We start from the raw sequence: 21,362 nt of genomic DNA on the forward strand, positions 1-21,362 counted from the left end.
ACAAACTCAAAAGAAATTTAACATTTCTAGCACCAGCAACAATAAACAAATACATACATACATACATATATACATATGTACATACACACATACATGCATACATGCATACATACATACATAAAATTAGTATCTTTAACAGCAAGGAGGAGGACAAGCAGGGAGAAAACAGGAGTGGCTCTTTGGGCATTGTTTATATAGCATACAGGGCTCTTAAACCATCTATTAAGGTCAAAGCCATTATCTCTTCCTCTGAGTGTCCAAACTGCCTAAATCAGTCACTTCAGTAAATACAGGAATAAAAGCTAGAGAGCATAACAACACAGATTGAAGGAAGAGCAATAATAGTGTGAGTGCCACAGATGAGTATGGCAGCATCACGGGTATTATTACAGTCATTTCTGCATTATCTAGCATTTGAGGATGGTTTGGACAATTTGTCGACAGACAGATAAGATAGCTAGAGTAGCTAACCTTTCGAGAACAAGGAGAACACATAGCAAGCTGCTTCTAGGTGAGTGTGTATGCCTATGAGCGTGCACACCCACATGCGTGTGCATGCTCACATAATAAATAATCTTGGTGATTAAATGGAACACCCGGTAGGAATCTTTACAGCTCATTCTCAGTTTCTTCAGTCTTGAGAAATAAGGTGATGCCATAGGGTGTCTGCAGGAGTTGAGGTGTTATATATATTACCTGACTTTAACAACTCCATCAAGTTAATCTTGGCACATCTAACTTCTTGGCATCTGTTTTGCCTTTAATGTTGTTTTATGGTTGACACCCACTCAAGGTGCTACAAGGATTGTGAAAATAGATAGTTATTTTAAAATCTACAGTGTCTGATAATAAGCAGAAATAAATTAGCAATAAACTTTGCAAGTACCCTCAGGAGGAAACTCCAAGTTCAAATGAATGTTTGATGGGGACTAAGAAATTATTAGAGCTAGGAGAGGGATCAAGACTGAGCCTGTGATTTCATTGGCATAAGGAACTCATTGAATGAGCCAACTCTCTCTACCAAGGCAAGTGGGCACTTTCTCTACAGCTGATAGTCCTTGAGAGTTGTCTAGAGCCATGGGAGGTTAAGTGACTTAGCCAGCAAGAGCCACACAGTCAGTATGTGTCAGGGGCAGGACTTCAATCCTGCTCTTCTTGGTTCCTATCGCTATCCATTAAACTATACTGCCTCTCATAGAGAAAAGGAAACAAAATCTCCAGTATTTCTTTCATCCCTCTACTGAGGGATGCAAAAAATAACCTCAAAGACACAAAGTCAGGGCACTCAAATGTGATGACAATAAGCATTTCACTTTGCCTTGGTCTGAATAAATATCAGTTTTTTATACTAAGTTAAATGGTCCCTAGTCTTAGGCTATTTTCAGATCTTCATGGCTCACTGAAACTTGGAGGCCTTTATTAAAAGGCTCTTCCTATAATGTAGTGGGAGCATTTTACATATAGGAAACTAACACCCAGGGAGATTAAGTGACTTGTCTAAGGTAACATAAGAAGTCAGTGTCAGAGTTGAGGTTTAAACTCAGGTCCTCTGACTCCAAAACTAGCATCTTTTCCCCTCTACTTCAGTTGCTATTGAAAACATTTATTCATCATAGGAAGAACTCACAAATCCCCAAACCCTACAAGGAATCCTTTGCTCAGTAATAATATTATCATACAACAGCTTAGCACATTATGTTAGCGTGGAAGATTTGAACTGCTAGTGTCAATTTAACGTTACTTCCTAGAAAATCAAGCAGCATATATGTTTCTCGGGGTCAGGAAGTTTGGCTTTCTCTGTGTTAAGCCAGACTTGGAAAAACTCCTTAGGAATTTTGCTACTATCACTGATGTTTGTACACCAAGAGCTAATGTTTCTTCCCCCTTGCCCAATCCCCCCAATGTTTATTGGCAAGGTTAAGCAGCTTACCAGACCCCATTGATTCCAGATCAGATGGCAGTATAGATTGTGGCAATCAATGAAAATCATTTCTGACCCAATCAAGAACTTACAAGACACATGCACACCCCAAGGAAAAAACCTAATCATTAGAGTAACAAAGCCTACACATATCAAAAGGGCATGTCCCTTCTATTTGCATACAAAACTCAACCCCAGAACTGTAATTAGCATAGGTCAATGAGGACTCTGCTTCTTTACCTAACTTACTATCCCCTGAACTGATGTTGTGCCCCTGCCTTAATCAAATTATTTTCTCCAGAGCCACCACCTCCACTCTACCACCAACCACCTCAACTGATTTCTTTCCCCAGATGAAAGAATTCCTAGTTAGCTTTATGCCAAAAACTTGGTACAACTTATGAATGAATGCCTTATTTTATTAGGTCTCTATCTTCAGATATGCAAATCTACCCAAAAGAGGAGGCAGCATACGGAAGAACAGTGACTCTGTAGTCAAAGGACTTGGGTTCAAATCCTGCCTCTGACACTCAATAACTGTGTGACCATAGGACTTAACTTCTCTCAGCCTCAGTTTCCTAACCTGTAAATTGAGGGAATTGGACTCTATGGCTCCTAAGATCCCTTCCTGCTCTAGATCTATGATTCTAGGAACCCTGGAGATCCCAGAACTATGATGGGGGATTCACCATCCGGGCACTCTGAGTCCCACACTTCCTAAGCCCTGTGAAGATCGGAACTCCACTCTTTCCCATTTATCAGCACTTATTACCCAAGGGAACATATATTAATGTCATACTAGGATAAAAATTAGAAAAATAGTTTAATCCATTCCGTGTGAAATACCGCCATAGAAAAGTGTGGATGGGGGATATTTCTTAAGAATCATAAGGCATTCTGGTGGGAGCAAAATGCAAATCCCCTTTTCAGCATTAATTACAGCTCTGCTACCAATAAAGATGGTAAAGTTCAGATGTTCCTGAACACACAAATCATCCCCAAATTAGGCCGTTCTCAAAGGACTAAAGTCCTTTGTGCTGATGGGGAGGAAGGCATTTCAATGAACCTAATGAGCTCAATTCTTAAAACTCCTTATCCTTCCCCTTTCCTCTCCAGCTAACCTAAGACAGAACAAACAAAAAAAAACACACTAGTAGAAAACTTTTTTTAAAAACTTAAGAAGATGCTCCTTTCGAGTGCAGATGAGATCCGAATTGGGGGCACTTTTCTGAGAGGAAAATGAAACAGGGCCACTGGGCCGAGGAAAGACTCTGTAAGTAGGAATCATTCATTTGACTTGCATCCTAAAGAGAAGGGTACTGCTTTTCCAGCAGGGAGCCCTAGGAAAGGCACAAATGGAGAACCACAGGAAACCTGCCAAAGGCATGTATGGAAACCAATGAGTCAGTGCCTGCCAAGGGATGCACCAGCTATACGCTCATGTCAGAAATGCAGATGAACCCCCTGGTGTCCTAAGGCTTGATAGTTAGAAGTTTCAGTTAGCTACCAACATAACATTATCTAAAAAGGTCATTTAGTTCAAAAAAGACCCAGTTAAAACACAAATACCTGTTTCACCTAGAAACTTTGATGTATTGGGGGTTGGTAATAAGGGTTTTTCCATTCTGTCCACTTCTTTCTTTTATTTTTCATTCCCCTTCTGTTGGACCTGAGACTGTATTAGTCCAGCCAAGCATGAAATTATAGTTTGTTAGCTGACAATTCTCAACAGCACCCAGGAGACTAAATATGATATAACAACCCTGAAAGCTTATAACATGAGCTTAATCAACCATGCTTCCAAGTCACTTATTATTTCATTTACAGTGTCATGTGTGTAAGATGTTCTGATGGGGTATCTTTGATGCTTTTATAATTTCCTACACAGCAATATTCAGCTCACTTGCTTTTTTTTTCAAAGTTGGTTAAGAACTTTTCAAGAGCCCCAAATCCACAGAGCAATATTGGTAAGCTGCCTAGTCCCTGCGAAACACTTGCCTTTTTGCCCCCAGAGGGGTACTCTTTGTAAGAAAATGAACAAACTAGGCAATGCTGGCTAATTATAAGAGTGGAATTAGGGATGGGAAAGGAAGTCAGCATGGTAGCTGGGATTTCCAAAGTACCCATTCATGAACAGGTCTCTCCTCTGGTAGAAACTTATCGAATCAATCTTTTCAGAAACCTGAGTCAAACTTTGGTTGCTCCTAGCCCTTAAAAATATTTAAGATGAAATGAGAAATAAATATGATAGCTTGGAGGCCATCAGTGAAAAGAAATATGGCAGGCTAGGGGATTTGGTAGTCAAGAAGTAAAGCAGTGGAAGGTTATAGGTTGGGGTAAGGACAGAAGTCAAGTAAACATGGGAATAGGGAACAAAAAACCTCATGCTCCAGAGGCTAGATAAAGAAGATTGGGGATCAACTGTGGAGATAAGAATCAGAACCTAACACATTACTAAAGATCATAGGATGTTAGAATTAGATTTTCTTTTCTAACTCCCTCACTTCACAAATGGAGAAACTGAGACCCAAAGTCATACAGACAATAAGTGGCAGAGCCAGGATTCAAACCAAAGTCCTATCCCCAAATCCGGTGCCTTGGAGAGACTAGTCAAATTGAATGGATGAACAAGAAGTGCTATGTCAAATATCCCTATGTTCTAATCCTTCTTGTTTTAAACACAACCATACAGATCATAATGAATTATAAATGAAAAAAACTATATAGATTAGAATTGGTAAGGGAATATTGAATTGGAATATTGACTGGTGGTGAGGAAAATTTGTCTAAATAATAAAGCCATTACACTTGGAATGACCAAGAATAAGACCTGCTATTAGGTCAAGTAAGAGTGATAAACTCAAGGGACTCTCAAATGAATGATGATAATGATCACCAAGATTACTTACTACCCCTGCAGGTAATAAGGTAGAGAAATAAAATCCTGTACCCCAAGAAGTCTAAGCAGAAGAATAGTGACTCTTTTCCCGATATGTTAATGTTGATAATGATAGGAGTAGGAGGATGAGGAGGAGGAGTCAGAGGAGGAGGAGTAAAGGTAGCAGCAGTAGAAGCAGCGGCAGCCAACAGCAGCAGCAGCAGCAGCAGCAGTAGTAGTAGTAGGTGGTGGTGGTGGTGGTGGTGGTAGTAGTAGTAATAAACAGGTAGTATTGATCACTAAGGTTTACAAGTACTTTACATTTACTATCTAATTTTATGGAATTGATAATTGGTGAGAACAAATGAAAAACTCTGAAAATGGGGATGGAAACAGACAAGGGCAAATTCTGGTTCATTACTATCATTTGTGCCTGATACACGTTAATGTAAAGAACAATTTCTATCAAACCTTATTCCCAGCTCTCTTCAACACCTACCTTACCCTAACACTTTCCCAGAAAAAAGGATGGTTCACACTTCATAGCAACTTTGAGTATCTCAAATGAAACGGTAGGTAGGTAGTGCAGTGGTGTCAGGAAGACCTGATTTCAAATCCAACCTTGAACACTTACTAGCTTTGTGACCCTGGACAAATCACTTACCCTGCATTTGCCTCAGTTTCCTCATCTGTAAAATGGTGATAATAGTAGCACTTATTTTCCAGGATTATTGCGAGGATCCAATGAGATAATATTTGTAGAGCTTAGCACAATGCTTGGCACATAGTAGGCACTATTAAAATGATAGCTATTATGATTATCACTATATATATGGATAGCCAAATGAAGCAACTTTTTTAAAAATTAAATATATCTTGTTATACATACAAATTTACATATGTAGGCATTAGAGTTATACCTATGATTGTCAGTGGGAGTGAGTTAGATCACAAATATAACTTCAAATGCAATTTGTTTTGTTCTCTTCAGGTTTCACAAAAGTAGTTATTAAACCTAACATGGTATGATTTACTTTTAGAGTTTATTGTATATTACACAAGTCACCAAAATAGAACATGCTCAAAAATATTTACAATTTTTAAATCTTTGCCATTTTCTCTCTGCAGTCAATCAACAAGTATTTATTAAGTGCCTACTATGTGTCAGGAATGTGCAAATTGAAAGATACCAGGAGATGGGGTTTAATTTGACTCTTTTGTGTTGTTATTGTTATTGTTAAGTTCTTTCTTTGGGGTTTTCTTGGCAAAGATACTAGAGTGGTTTGCCATTTCCTTCTCCAGTTCATTTTACAGATGAGGAAACTGAGGCAAAAGGTGTAATGATTTGCCCAGGATCACACAGCTAGTCAGTGTCTAAGGCCAGATTTGAAGTTATGAAGATGAGTCTTCCCAACCCCAGGCCTAGCACTCTATCCACTGAGCCACCTCGCTGCCCCAAGGCTTTCATGTAGTCATCTGAAAATGCGGGATTGATCCTAACAACATGGACAAGTATGAGCTGATTTCATTACTTGAGCTTTGAGTATGTTAGGACCTTTTTTTTGTTTAAGATTTGAGATTTGTTTTGTTTGATTTTGGTTTGTGACAGGAAACACATTTTAAGTAATGTTCTAGCACACTCAATAGGAATAAATATACTGACACATTTCCATTCAGAGGTCTGTGGATAGATTTCAGGGGACCCATGATCTTATATGGAAGATACACTTTTATTTCAATATAATTGGTTTCCTTCATAATCCTATCTATTTTATTTTATGCATTTAAAAACATTATTCTGAGAATAGGTCCATAGGCTTCACCAGATTGCCAAAGAGGATGACAAAAAAGTTTAAAACCACTGTTTTAATGGGACTTTTGCAACCACTGCTCCCTCCTTACTGTGACTACTCACATTTCAAGCAGACCAGTTACACACAGAACTTTTTCGTCAAACCAAATATAGTCCTATCCCTGGCCCTGACTTAACAAAGTGACGCCTTACACTCTTCAGATGGTCCTAAGAACTGCTTGGCCTCCCAAAAGAGCCCTAGCTGTGTGACTCTGGACAAGTCACTTAGCTCTATTTGCCTCAGTTTCCTCATCTGTAAAAATGATCTGGAGACGGAAATGGTGAACTACCCCAGTATCTTTGCCAAGAAGACCCCACGTGGGGTCACAAAGAGTCAGACGTGACTGAAATGACTGCACAACAAATACATTTTTAAATAATAGGCAGCCTCATTCTGCATCAGATGATGTTCAAACTGAGTTCAAAGGCTGGCTCTGTATGGGGCAAACCACTTAACCTCATTGGGTCCCAATATCCTCATCCATAAAAATAAGGTTGAATTAGATCATTTCTCAAATCCCTTCCAGCTCTAGGCCTATGTTCCTATGATCCTAAGTCATTTAACCACTCGAAACCCCCCAATTTTGCTTCTGTGAGTTGAGGGGGTCAAACTAGATTATTTCCGAGGTCTCTACCAGCTCCAACACCCATGATCAGGTAGCCTGTGATATTTTCACATACCAGATAATTGCCAAAAGGTTTGGGAATTTACAGTAAAAAAAAAAAAGCTTGCAGTTTAAAAAAGAGCCCAGAGTAGCCTTAGGAGGGCCATTCTTGAGATTTAAACGTTTTAAAGGTCATAATCTACCTGAGGAAAGGAATCCCCTAGGGTACTACCCTTGACATTCCATCCCTGGTAGAAGAAGCTACAGTCACAGAGTGCTTATCTTGAAACTGAGGAAGCAGTGGTAACAGTTTTTTATGTATGTATCTTCCCCAGAGTCTGCAATTAGTTTTCTTTTGAAATGTAAAGGCAACCAGCTGTAGGAGTTGAGAAAGTAATTATCTAACCCACAAGATCCTTGGGATTTTTGTGGTTTTCTTTTTTGGTGAAATTAATAGTCACATCAATTTATGATTCTCCATCTCTCTGGCAGCATCAGGGATATGACCCAGAAGTGAACTTTCCATATTACTGAAGTCTCCCCCTCCACCCTATCCATTGTAAAATGATTTTCTTTTTAATGATTTTTGATGAAAGTGTTTTAAAAATGTGGCATATGCTTATCTGTGAAGTTAAACAGCAGTCCCTGAAGAGAATGGACTTTTCCTCAATGCTTCAAGGCTATCCGTTATCCTTCATGCTATAAAACAGAGATAGATCTCCTCAATGGCCATTGAGGCTTATAGGGTGATTTAGCCTCATTTTACATGGCCCCAGACTGAATTACAATTGATTCTGAAGCCTTCACTGCCTCCTCTCCTATTAGCAATTGTCTCTCTTCACCATCTTCTAAAAAGTTCCCCTTCCTTTGCTTTCAATGTTATTTGATTAAATCTAATAAGAATAGAAGGAAACCAGATAACCAAGCTTGTTAAATTAAGTACCTTAATTTTATACACAAGTCTAAGTTGTGATGAGAATCTGAAGGCAAATCCATTTATTATCTGAGAGATAAAATTCAGGGGCTTTGTGACAACCTTTCTGTGACAGAAAGTGGAAAACACATTCTCCATCAACTTCTATGTTCATGGCTGTGCTCCAGTTTGTTATAAGGCTGCCAGAAGTCTGACTCTTGGGTAAATGGGATTTTATTATATGTACAGAGATGGTTAATGGTCTAGAGTTACCTTCCTAGTAACATAAAAAATAAATAAATAAATCGTAGATAGACATTAATGAAATGCATAAGATTTTCCCAAGAGTGTGAAATAACTTGGCTCTGAAATGGGGGCCTGGTAATTAGAGCATTGGAATGAAACTCAGGAATTATGAATTCTGCTCTCAGCTGTACTGCTGACATCCTGTATCTCCTAAGGCAAGCCATTTAGCCTTCCTGCCCACAAAGGAAAGTACCTCCTTGAGCTTAACACTTATGATATCCCCTCAAAGGTCAAGGTCTAACGTGGAGTTTAGATCCTGTTTAGGATTTAGGATCCCAATTTAGCCTGTTTGCTTGCAAATGAAACTCTTGACATCGATTAAAAGCACCACACCCTTTGTCATGTAATAAAATTCTTGGGTTTATAACCTTAGGCCAAGAGCTTTTCCTTCACTTTCAACACTTGCTAGTAGTTGTATATTTATTATTTCCAAACGCACGCCTAAGGATCTGTGAAGTTTTTCCTTTTTTTTTAATGACACTAGAAAAACATTTGAAAGTATTAAAAAGTCCTTTATAAAAACATGAAAATAAAAATACCCCAAATTTTTTTAAATTAAAAAAACATGAAAATAGGAAATCATTTTTCCAATTTCTAACATTCTTAGGAAGTAGTGAGATCCTCACTAAAAGTCTTTAGCCAAAGCCTGGATGACCATTCATTAGGGATATTACTGAGGGGATACTTCTTTAGGTGTGAATTGGTTGCATGGATAGACTCCAAAGGCCCTCCCAATTCTGAAATTCTGCAATACTGTCGTTCTGTGAATGTCATTCGGCCGCTTAATAAAGTCAGATTTCAGAAGGACTTCTGCCGTGTCTCCATGACATTGAAAGGACGTTAATAAGTTGGAGAGGATCCAGAAGGCAAACAGAATGATGAAGGGCCTCCTGTCCATGTGATATGAGGATAAATGGAAAGAACTTGGGATCTTTAGTCTGAAGATGAGAAAACTTAAGAGGGGGGATGATTGCTGTCTTCAAGTCCTTGAAAGATTTTTGTGGAGAAGAAAGATTAGACTTGTTCTGCTTGGCCCCAGAGCACAGAACTTAGAGCATTGGTTAGAAGTTGCAAAAAGGCAAGTTTACTTTTGAAAAGCCTCATAATAATTATAGCTGCCAAAAGTGGAAGGATTTGACTCTGGTGATAGTGGGTTCCTTCTCACTAGACTAGTAACCATCTCCGTACTCACCCCAAGCAAAGGAACGATGGCTACTTGTCAGGCAGGTTGGAGTGGGAATTCTTTGGGGAATGTGGGTTGCACTAGTTGTCTGCCCTTCTAGCCCCAGAATAAAGCAACTCTGGGTGAGGATTTTGAAACAGACATGAAATAAATCACAAATGTAAGTTGCCAGACTAGGAGTACCACCCTTGATCTTGTATAGACTCAAATATCTCCTGGAGCAAAAGAATCTCACCCTGTACCTGGAGTTGTATAGTTTCCTATCTAAACCATATAGCAGGATTATTTGGAATTCAGTTTAGTTTAGCATTATCTCCTGCCTACTCCTAATTTTTACCCAGCCAACATTTTCTCCTGCCATTCATAAAAACCACCATAGAAATTCACATTATAGTAATCAACCAACAAATCAGTCAATAATTATTAACCACCTGCAGTGTGGCAGCCTTGGGATGCAAAGGCCAAAAGGGACAAGCTCTGCCCAAAGAGAGCTTATGTTCTATCAAAAGAGCATCAAGGGGGCAGTGCAACTTAGCAGCTAATGGTGGCTAGTCCCTCTTCACCTTACAGTACTCTCTCTACACCACTAAAAACGGGTCAGGATTGTAGGAGCAAACACAGATAGTAGCTCTTCTACTGTTCCAAAAGATTGTTGTACATTCCATGTGCCATAGTGATCCCTGATCATTCTGAGTCACAAGTTGTCTACCAAATAAAAAAGTGCAAACCTTCCATCTGGAAACACCTCCCTCTATCTCAGTTCTTCTTTCAGTCTTGAGACCTGTTTTGTTCCCTATTCAAAGGAAATTAAGTGATAGCACTGATGTAAAAATAAATGAATAAATAAATAATGACTTGGGAAGCCATGAATGTTGGAAAGGTCTTCTTGTGATATTAGCACTGAAACAGTTGGGAAAATGCCAAGACCCTTTGTGCCTCCCTGGCTGGCTTTAGAGGCACATGCTTGGGCTCTCCTTGTCTCTTTTAAGAAGGCGGTACCCCGGGTTGGAGTCCAAAAGACTGGATCTATCATTCACTGCTAGTATGACCTGTAGTAAATTACATTACCTCTCCGGATTGAGTCTCCCCACCTGAAAAATGAGAGAGTTGCTCTAGATGGTCTCTAAGATCCTTTCTTCTAAATTAATGATTCTTTTGAGAGAGAACCAAAGTGATTGGAGACAGTGTTGTAGAGTAGAAAGAACGCTGAACTGAAAATCAGAGGACTCAGAGGTTGAACCCCCCTGGTCTGCCATTCACTTACTTACTACCCATGGAAACTTGGACAAGTCACTAAACTTCTTGGGACTTAGGACCTTGACTAAATCAGGGGTTCTTTACCTTTTGGGGTTGTAGAACCCTTTGGCAATCAGTCTGCTGAAACCTATAGGCCCCTTCTCTGAATACTGCTTTTCAATGCATAAAATAGAATGCATAGAATTATAAAAGAAATCAATTTTATTGAAATACAATTATCCAAATATACTTTTAATATAAATTCATGGAACCTGGGTTAAGAACACCTGGGCTAAATGATTTCTAAGGTTCCTTCTTTATTAAGACCCTACTATGTGCAGGGCAGTTAGATGGCACCATTCATAGAGTGCTGAGCCTGGAGTCAGAAAGACTCATCTTCCTAAGTTCAAATCTGGCCTCAGACACTTGGGCTGTGTGACTCTGGGCAAGTCACTTAACCATGTTTCCCTCAGTTTTCTCATCTAAAATGAGCTGGAGAAAGAAAGGGCAAACCATTACAGTATCTTTACCAAGAAAACCCCAAGTGGGATCATGAAGAGTCAGACCTGACTGGAAAAAACTATTAAACAACAACACTATGTGCCAGGCACATCCTATGCACTAAAGATTCAAAAACAAACTCTGAATAATCCCTACCCTCATAGAGCTTATATTCTAACAGAGGAGACAACACGTCATACCAAAAACATAACAGATATAAGTAATTTGAGTCAGGAAGTAGGTGGGAGAGAACCAGGAATTGAGAAAGGTCTCATGCAGAAGATGAAGCTTGATCTTGAGTCTTGAAACAAATTGGGGATTCCAGCAGGTAGAAGTGAGGACACAGCCCTTTTCAGGGGGGAGAGGGAAGAACAGTCATTGCAAAAACACAGAGAGGAGAAGTGGAGTGCTGCATGTGAGGGACAGCAAGAAGGCCAGTTTGGTTTACCACACAGCAGTAGTATCAAACTCAAATAAAACTAGATCCCTACAAGCCCACATATTGACTTAGAAAACCACAAATTCACATTATCTATGTTGTGCCATATTTTTATTTGTATTGTTAAATATTTTCCAATTACATTTTAATCTGGTTAGGGCCATTTTGGGGAGTGGTGCGGCATATTTGACACCTCTACCATCGAGGGTGTGGAAGGGAGTGATAGATAATCTGGCTAGAAAGGCAGGATGGAGTCAGATAGCAAAGGTCTTTACGGAGTCTTCAATAGAATCTACAAACTATAAACATAAAATGTAATGCAGGAAACCTAAACTAATTTCTACTCAACGTATAGAAAAACATTGTATATGATCAGTGGAGAATAAAGTCAACTTGACCAACTTTTTACCACATGAGGTTCTTGGAGGAAAAACCATCACATCTATTCTTTTTTATGGTTCTCTAGCTGTTCTGGTCTTCCAACCTGAACGATAACTGAATTTGAACTTCCTCAAAGAATTGAAACCCTCCCCCTAAGGAATTCTCAATGCAGGAAATAATGCCCTGTGTCCCAAAGAGTTAAGCTTTCAAGATCCATTGTTGGCTTACTCATTCAAATCTGTGCTGCTGTGAGAGCAGATACTATTCTGAGACCATGAATAAGTGGGATATCTAATAGTAAATTGTGTTACGATGGAATATGCGCCAAAGCAAAGCCCATGTAGCATTTTTCATGTTCTGTAGGCATTTAAAGCTTTAAAACCCATATACCATTATTTTACTTGCTGCCGAAATGATGATTCATTGGGTTAATATGCTTAATTAAAAGTCAGATTTGAGACTGCAAAGGGGCAGTTAATTTGCTGTTGGCATTTACTAGATAGAACACAGTTCAGGACTGCGAGGTAGAGAGAATGTGATGGAACCATTTTGTTGACTTGCTGTTCCCAGTAAGGATAAAGAGTAGCTAATCTGTCCTTTTTAGGAAATACCAAAAGTGCAAGACCCATGAAAATGTAATTAAATATGCACTACAGGGTCCACTCATAATAACAAATATATCATTAAACTTTTTACTTGAAGTGATAACTGCCCAAATTTATTATAAACTGTTGATACCTCATAGATATTGAGTTGAAAGGGATCTTAGAATTGATTGAGTTGAATCCCCTAATTCTATAAATAAGGAAACTGACAGTAAGAGAGGTTAAGTAACATGCCCAGGGTCACTTAGCTAGGAACTGTTAAAAGTGGGTTATGATGCAGTCTAGCACATAATAGGCATTTACGAAATGTTGATTGATTGATTGAAACCAAGGCTTCTGGACTCTCAAATCCAGCTCTCTATTCACTAAGCCAGGCTGCCTCTCAGAAAGATCATCACTTTTCGTTTTTCATGAGCAGTTTTCATGACTGTTGAGTTTTAGCTCCCTGGTCTTTGCCATGTTAAAAATCTACTCGTTACAAATTTGTACAGAATTTAAAAATAAAGACAGGACGATAATTCCATTCATCTCAGCTTCGAGTATATAAATCATCTTTCTATTTTCTCTTTCCCAGGACGCCATGTGTTTCTTAGAATTTGGGCCTCAGCCTACATTTCCATAGACTTACTAGGCTGACATGGCCAAGTCACACACACAGTTTCTCAACTCACTATCTTTCTCCTCAATCTGAGTCAAAGCCTTGTGGGTCCAAACCAAGCCAACTTCTGCTTTCCGTGAATTAACTTCCAACTTCTTTCAAGTACATAGAAAACTCTTTCCCAGGCTTTTTACCTAGTGACCAGCTTTATTTTATCCCATACAAAAAAGACCAGTCCACGAGTCTTCAGATTCCCTAAGAAATGGAAGAACCAAAGAAACAGAGGAAATATAAAGTAACTTAAAGATTTATAGACTATTAGAGCCTTCGGGATTATATATTCTCTTGTTCCTTTTAAAGAGGAAAAAAACTGAGATCCAGAGAAGGAAGCAACTGGCCCAGGGTCACTATTAAGTGTCAGAACTGGGCCTTACCCACAGGTCTTCTGGCTCCAAATCCATCACTCTTTCTCCCATCCAAAGTGAATCAATGAGAAGCAGCAAGGACAACTTCCCACTTTCATAACTTCCCTTATCTTCCTTGTGGGACTTCAGGTATTTGACTCTGTTAAGGAGAGACTTCTAGACTTCTAGACTGAGCATCAGGATTCCTGAGTTCTAGCTCTACTAGACCTAACTTAACTAGCAGTTGTGGCCTGGGGCAAATTGCTTACCCCTCAGTGGGTCTCAGTTTCCTCATTTGCAAAAGGAATATTAGATGATCTCTCCAGCTATGAGACCCAATCAAGTTTGAACAGCAAACAGATTCCAAGGCAACAGGGTTCAAAGACAAAAGAAAGAAAACCCCAGAAAGAATAGGGGGGAAATCCCTCTATAATTCATTTAAGGAGATGAAGACAAAGATACAAGCAAATATTTGGAGCTTCTGGGAGGACAAAAAAAATTTAATCGAAAGGAAATGAAGCAGCCTCCAACAAAGAGGTGACTGTATCTCAAAGAGCAGCAAAAATCAATGAGGCAAAAGGAGTCTGCCTGTGAAAACCAATGAGGTGAAAAGGGACTAACCAATTTGCATCCATTATGGACCACTGAGCTGCAGTGGAAGCAGAGTTTGCCAAAATGAAATTGTACAACTTGTCCACACGGGAATGACAGCAGGGATGACAGGTCCATGCTGAGGTTCAGGATGAGCATGAGGAGACAGGTCACCATTTTTAAGTGCACTGGGTGGGCCTTGGGCACTTTGTTGTACAGGCAAGCTAATCTTAGGGAAAGACCTTATTGCTAGCAAGTGCAAAGGACAGTGGTTTACAGGTTCAGGTACTTGGTCTGGGGTTATTTCCTTCTAACTGACCAGCTCCCAAGGACCTGCCCTGTTGTCCACTCTTCTTCCCATTGGCTTTTGGTCTCTATTTATAGGCTCTGATTCTGTTTTTATCTCCTCTTCCCTCACCTGGCCCCCCACCTCCACTTCTAATCACTTTTCTCTCCAGCCTGCTAGCTCGCTGAAGACAGTGTTCACCTTCATCAAGGCAGAGTACAAGCAATCCATGCGTGCCTGCCCTATACAAAGTCTTGTCTCCCATGAATTTACCACATGGGGGGGGAAGGGGTTACTTCCTGTTCTTTGAAATCCCATAAATGCCAGTAGAACATCCAGACTGTGCAGAGGTCATCTGTCACTCCCATCACATAACAGTACACATTCTTTTACATTTCTACATGTCTTTGCTGACATTCTTTAACCTGTTTCTTCTTCATCCCTCCATATCTGTATCTTATTGCAGCCTATTCACTCCCACCATGCACCTTATTAGCTCTGAGTGATAATCATTTTCATGTAACATCACTAGCAGAATATAGGTATTAAAAAGAAGGGCCTGTGTTTCAGAGAAGCCCAAGATCATTTAAAAGAACTTTATAATTTCCAAAGGCAATCTAATCCACTGTCCTCCTCCTGTTCAATTTTGGGCTCAATTCATTGGCTAGAATAGATAGGTAGATGATAAATAGATAGATAGATAGATAGATAGATAGATAGATAGATAGATAGGTAGGTAGATGAATAGACAGATGACAGGTAGATTGGTAGGTAGATAGATAGATGGGTGGGTGGGTAGATGGATGGATGGATGGATAGATAGACAGATGGACAGAGATAGATAGAAAACTAGATGGATAGGTAGAAAGTGATAGATGGATAGGCAGATAGATGATAGACAGATAGATAAATAGACAGATGATAGATAAATGTATAGACAGAATGATAAAACATGCACACATATACATACTATTAGACAAGCTTTATAGGTTTTCATAGAACTGCGTATTACGGTTTGGATCAAAGGCAATCTAAACCAAGCCAACCACCATCATTGTATAAATACTGAAATAGTAGGGTCTCCCTTACCGAGATTGATTTCCAAATGAGCATGGAGTAGTTATATGGGAGAATTTACATATATAGTATACATATACATATATACACACGTGTACAACTGTGGACACATATATGTACACATATTACATGTGTGTATATCTCATCCATGTGTAATGTTGTGGTAGGATAGGTAGATATCCTGTATAACCATTGATCAGTATAAATACAAATCAATGGAAGAGTATGTAAAACACATGCATATTCATATACATACATACACACACACATAGAGGTAGGTTATAAACACTTTTCCACTAATCAATGTTTATGGGAGACAGATTAACAGAATGTAAGTTCTGTGACCTACCTATACGCCAGCCTTCCCATCTATAATAACTTGCCAAATCAGTTTTTAAAATGAAAAGAGAATATTACCTTTCTTTAAGCTATTGGAATTGAGGAGATCAGTTAAGTCGATCCGAATGTCTTTTGGTAGTGATTACTGATGACAGTCAGGTTCAGTGTGAGAAGGTCTCGTAGAAATTGCATGGACTCCCATTGAGAGGACAGGGAGGGAAGAATAGTGCGGCAGGCAGCAACAGCAGTCAAATGTCCAAGGTGCTTTGGAGGTAAAACAAAGCAGCCTCCACATGGTTGTGTATGTGAAGGGAGCATAAGGCTTTTTAAGCCGGCATAACTTTGGTGTTGGTGATAGACAAGTTCTGATTAAAACACCATGAGTATCAGTCAAACTAGCCTATTTGCTTTTCCCTAAATTTGTCTCCCCATCTCCCATCTCCACGCCATTGGACAGACCCAGAATGCACTTCCCATTCAACTCTGCCTTTTGGGATGCCCAGTTTCCTTTAGAGAGCAGTATGGTATAGTGGATAGAGTGCCTCAGAGGCAGAAGAACTGGGTTCAAGTCTGGCCTGACCCATAAAAGCTTTATGACCCTCTCAATGCCCCCAGGTGATGCTTTAAGTCTGTAAATCACAGCACATCTGCAGATCCCGACCCCTGAAACCACAGATCCAGGATAAAGAAAGTTCTTCAAGGCTCAACTTAAGAGGGGGGTGATCTTCTCTTTAAACCATTCTGACCTCCCCTAGTTGTCATTGCCTTCTCTCTCAATTGCTCAGTATTTATTAAGTACTTACTGTGTGCCAAGCACTGTGCTGAGCACCAGGGATACCAAGAAAGGCAAAAGCATGGTTCCTGCCCTCAAGGATCTTCCATTCTAATAGGGGAGACAATACCTAAGTATGTATGTACATATAAGATATACATAGAGTGGAGGAAGGTGATGTCAGAGAGAAAGCAGGGAATGGGGGAGGAGGGGGAGGAGTCTGGAAAACGTCTCTTAAAGAAGGCAGGATTTGAGCTGAGATTTGGGGGAGGGGAGCAGGGAAGCCTGGAGGTAAGGAAGGAAAATGCTCCAAGCATGGGGAATAGAGCTAGAGACAAGGCACCAAACTGAAAGACGGATCATATTCAAGGAACAGCAAGAAGACCACTGTGTCTGGATCACAGACTACACTGAAGGAAGCTGGCAGGGGAGTTGGGGGGAAGCATTTATATGGTACCTACTCTGGGCCAAGAAAAAAGTAAGAAGGCTAGAAAAGGAAGGAGGGGTCAGGTTATGAAGGGTAGTAAAAGCCAGTGTATTTTATGTTTGATTTTGGAGGTAATAGGGAGCCGGTGGAGTTTACTGGGTAGGGGAGTAAATGGCCAGACCTGCATTTTAGGGAAACCACTCTGGCAGCCCAGTAGAGGATGGACCAGAGTGGGAAGAGAGGAGGCAGGAGACCAACCCAAATGATCATTTATTTGCTTATCTAGTTAAGTGTTATGAAAGCTCCCCAAGGGACTGTCTTTTGCTTTCCTTTGTACCCCCCCACCCCAGCAATCAGTACAGTGCCTGGCAAAGGACAAATTTTTATTATTATTAAAAAGGCACTTAATAACTTATTTATGGACTGACTAATGGCCCGCTGCATTGTTTGCCTCATCTGCCTGAGCTCCCTTTCTCGTGATTCTGGTAGCTGTTGCCTTATCTTCTTTCTCTTGGTGGCTGAGCCTTTGTCCTAAAGGTTAAACCACTGAGAGGTTTCCCTAGACACACAGATCCTCAGGGTAGGAAGGCACCATCTATCTCCTGTTGCCCACACCTAAGCAGAATCCCTCTCAGCAATATCCGCCACCTCCAAATGGACTCCCCCAGTGATGGGAGGCTCACCCCTCCAGGAGGCAGCCAACCCCTCTTTAGGGCAACTTTGTCAGAAAGTTTTTTCCTTGCCTCACTGCAGCTTAGACCTGGTGCCAGGGCTGTGCCAGCTACATCTCGATATCATCTTTCTACAAACAGAACAATGCATCCCCAGCCTGGGCAGAATCTAAATTCCCCCAGATTTTGCTGCATTTTCATGTGTCTCTATCCCTGATAATTAGACTTCCTTCGACATTAGCATCCCATTAAGATGATGGGAGAAGTTCACACTTTCCTTTGTGTTTTTGTTTCAGGCTGTTAGGCAGTGATTCAATGAGACAGCCTTGCTCCTTTTGTATTGTCAAGGATATCTTAAAATCAGAAAGACTATACATATTTATTTTTAAGGTGGAAATTTTAACTACTATAGGCAGGAAAAAAAGCATTCCTTTTGCCTAGATTCTTAGTTTAAATTCTTGTAGGCACAAAAGGCTGGTAAACCTTGTTCAATAGTAGGAAAGATACATGAGAAAGAAAGATTTTGAGTGAGAAGACCCTGGGTTAGGATTCTGCCCAGATCTCAGTTTCCTCCTCTGTGAAATGGGGCAGTGGAGGAGGAGAAGGGGAGGTAGACCAGATGACCTTCAACCTTCAAGGACCCTTCCAATTCTAGGTCTTTGATCCTCCAAGTTCACTATGAGCAAGGATTGCCTGCTTTCTTATTTACATGCATTACAAGTTAAAAGCAAACTCTCTGAAGGCCTTCCTTCTCTTTCCTGTAGCCAAATCACATCATGACGTCCCCACATATATCACTCCAATTATCCAACTTTCAATGAAACAAGAAAGCCACAATTTGGCCACCAGGTGGTGGCATCATCACTTCCCTCTATGACAATGGAAATTTACATGTGGTTTCTCCTCAATGCAAAAAAATCAGTAGTCACACCCATAAACATCCACAGACACCCTGGTTGGATCAAGGACCATGCTAAGTATGAGCCCAAGGACTTTAAAAAAAAATGCATCATTATCTTTTGTTTTGACACCACCTTACTTTCCAAATATACTCTTCCCCTACCCCATCAGTCATCTCTTGTAGCAAAGAATTTTTAAAAAATAGTTAATTAAAACTAATCAATCCATCAATGAAGTCTGACAGTTCCACACCCAGAGAATCTCACCTCTAAAAAGAGGGAATGTTTTCTTATCTCTTCTTCAGGGACAAATACTTTTAACCAGAAAAAAAAGTAAGCATTTCCTGTGTCTACCCCAAGCTTCAGGGGTTTTTTTATGTTGAGGAAATGCGAGGGCAAATGGACTTTAAGTTCAAGTGATTTCAAAACAGGAAGAGCCTCCTGGTAGCAAGAATACAGTGCAGCTGAGAGCTAGTAGTGAGAGAAGATGGAAAAATAAAGAGGGGAATGTTATTTCTTTTTTCCCTCATTTTTACATAATGAACAGCAATAAAATTCAGATGGGTCCTCTGGGTGTGTGTGTGTGTGTGTGTGTGTGTGTGTGTGTGTGTGTTTTCTGGCGAAGCACCTTTCTTTTTCATTTGGTGTACCTTCTTAGCATTTGGAAGGCATCTGGGTAGGAAGTGGATAGAGTCAAGTGAACTGGCATTTACTAAGACCAGGCACTGTGCTAAGTGTCAAAAATACAAAGAAAGACAGAAACAGTCCCTCCCCTCAAGAAGCTCACATTCTAATGGGAGAGAAAACATACAAACAACTGTGTACACACAAGATATAGACAATAGAGGCAAATAGAGTGATATACTTGGGGTTCGAATCCTGTCTTAGATGCGGTATGACCCTGGGAAAGTCACTTAAGTTAGGCCTCAGTTTCCCAATCTGTAAAATGGAGGTAGTAATGACTTCTACCTCCTAGGGTTGAGGTGAGGATGAAGGGAAATAAATACACAAAGAAAGCACTTTTCATACCTTAAAGCAAATGCTTTTCACTTTTGTTGTTCAGTCATTTCAATCTTGTCCGACTCTTCATGACCCCAAGTGGAGTTTTCTTGGCAGAGATACTGGAGTGGTTTACCATTTCCTTCTCCAGCTCATTTTACAGATGAGGAAACTGAGGCAAACAGGGTTAAGTGACTTGCCCAGGGTCACACTGCTAATAAATGTCTGAGGCAGATTTGAACTCAGGAAGATGAGTCTCTATGACTCTATGCACTGCGGCACCTAGCTGTGCTGAACCTAGTAGAGGCTTAATAAATGCTTGCTGATTGATTAGGAGAAACCTTAGAAATCATTTAGCCCAGGCGTTTTTAACACCAGTCTTCCCAACTCCAGGCTGAGCACTCTACGCACTATGTCTCCCCCCAGCTGCCCCAAAAGAAATGCTAGCTATCATCATCACCATCATCACCACCATCACCATCATCACCATCATCATCATCACCATCACCACCACCATCACCATCATCACCATCATCATCATCACCATCACCATCACCATCATCATCATTTTGTTTCAGTTTTAGAGTACCAGTTGTTTTTACCTTGAAGACAGCTGTTTTCTCATCCATCTCTAATCTGTTTATCCCACATTTATCTGTCAGTTATGGGTATAAGAGGGTGAGAGTAAGGAGTGCAGGCCTCTCTCTCAAGCTGATCCTTGGAGCAGCCTCAGAGCCTTCAGCCTGACTTGAGAACACTCTCTCCAAAGGGCTCCAGTAGAAATACCAGAGGAATAAGTCTCCAGCTCTCCACCGTACTCTCTGTCAAAACACTTGCAAGGAAAATTTCTGAGGCATTTCCACTGGAATTAACCAGAGAAGACTGATTTCCTAGAGGTATGTGCTCTGTCTCCTGGCAGAGTCAAGGAGATTTTTGCTCCTGAAGCAAAAGAAAAAAGAAAAAATTACTTTGGTAGTCTATTCACCCCTATGATGTGCGAACGATTGCCATTCCCATTAATAATCAATGAGGGCCTAGCAAAGGGAAAATGGGCCCCTGGCAAGGAGTAGATTTGAGTGCAGTGCTTTTAAATCCAAAAAAAGTAGCTATTAATGCCCTTTTTTAATCATTCTATTTGATTAGATAAATGACCTGTCTAGATTCAGGTGCTTCAGAAACTTGCTAAGCAGCTGATCTTTAAGTGAAATGAATCCAACACACACCAAGTAACAAATCCTGGACTAGAGCTGGAAAAGGATGAAAAGGACTCCGGGAAGAAGGCCTTTCTCCATTCCTCCCTGGCTCACCACAGACTGTTCTTTAATTACATTTTCCAAGGCTGTTGTGTCTGAAGATAAAGCTAGGCTTCCCTTCGTCTACACATCTGAGGTTTGGTAGAGTTCGTCTTTCATTATTGCTAACAACTTTTTATTGAATTTTCTGGGGAAATTAACTTGCGACAGAATACAGAGAGTATTT

At 40.2% G+C, this 21,362-nt stretch overlaps 1 protein-coding gene across 2 annotated transcripts in view; it reads left to right on the forward strand.

Annotated features, from left to right (window-relative positions):
• Window positions 1-21,362, forward strand: part of SLC9A9 (solute carrier family 9 member A9) — a 755,878-nt gene that overhangs the window by 637,215 nt on the left and 97,301 nt on the right. The window contains exon 15 of one of the 2 annotated variants that reach the window (XM_036758118.1): window positions 18,911-18,971. The exons of the other annotated variant lie outside the window; for it this stretch is intronic. Coding sequence (XP_036614013.1) covers window positions 18,911-18,962 — 52 coding nt within the window. The 3' untranslated portion in view covers window positions 18,963-18,971. Of the gene's footprint in view, window positions 1-18,910; window positions 18,972-21,362 lie in introns of those variants that run through there. 2 annotated transcript variants of the gene reach the window in all.

Source organism: Trichosurus vulpecula, chromosome 4 (genome assembly GCF_011100635.1).
Source record: "Trichosurus vulpecula isolate mTriVul1 chromosome 4, mTriVul1.pri, whole genome shotgun sequence".
In the NCBI taxonomy this organism is placed as follows: domain Eukaryota; kingdom Metazoa; phylum Chordata; class Mammalia; order Diprotodontia; family Phalangeridae; genus Trichosurus; species Trichosurus vulpecula.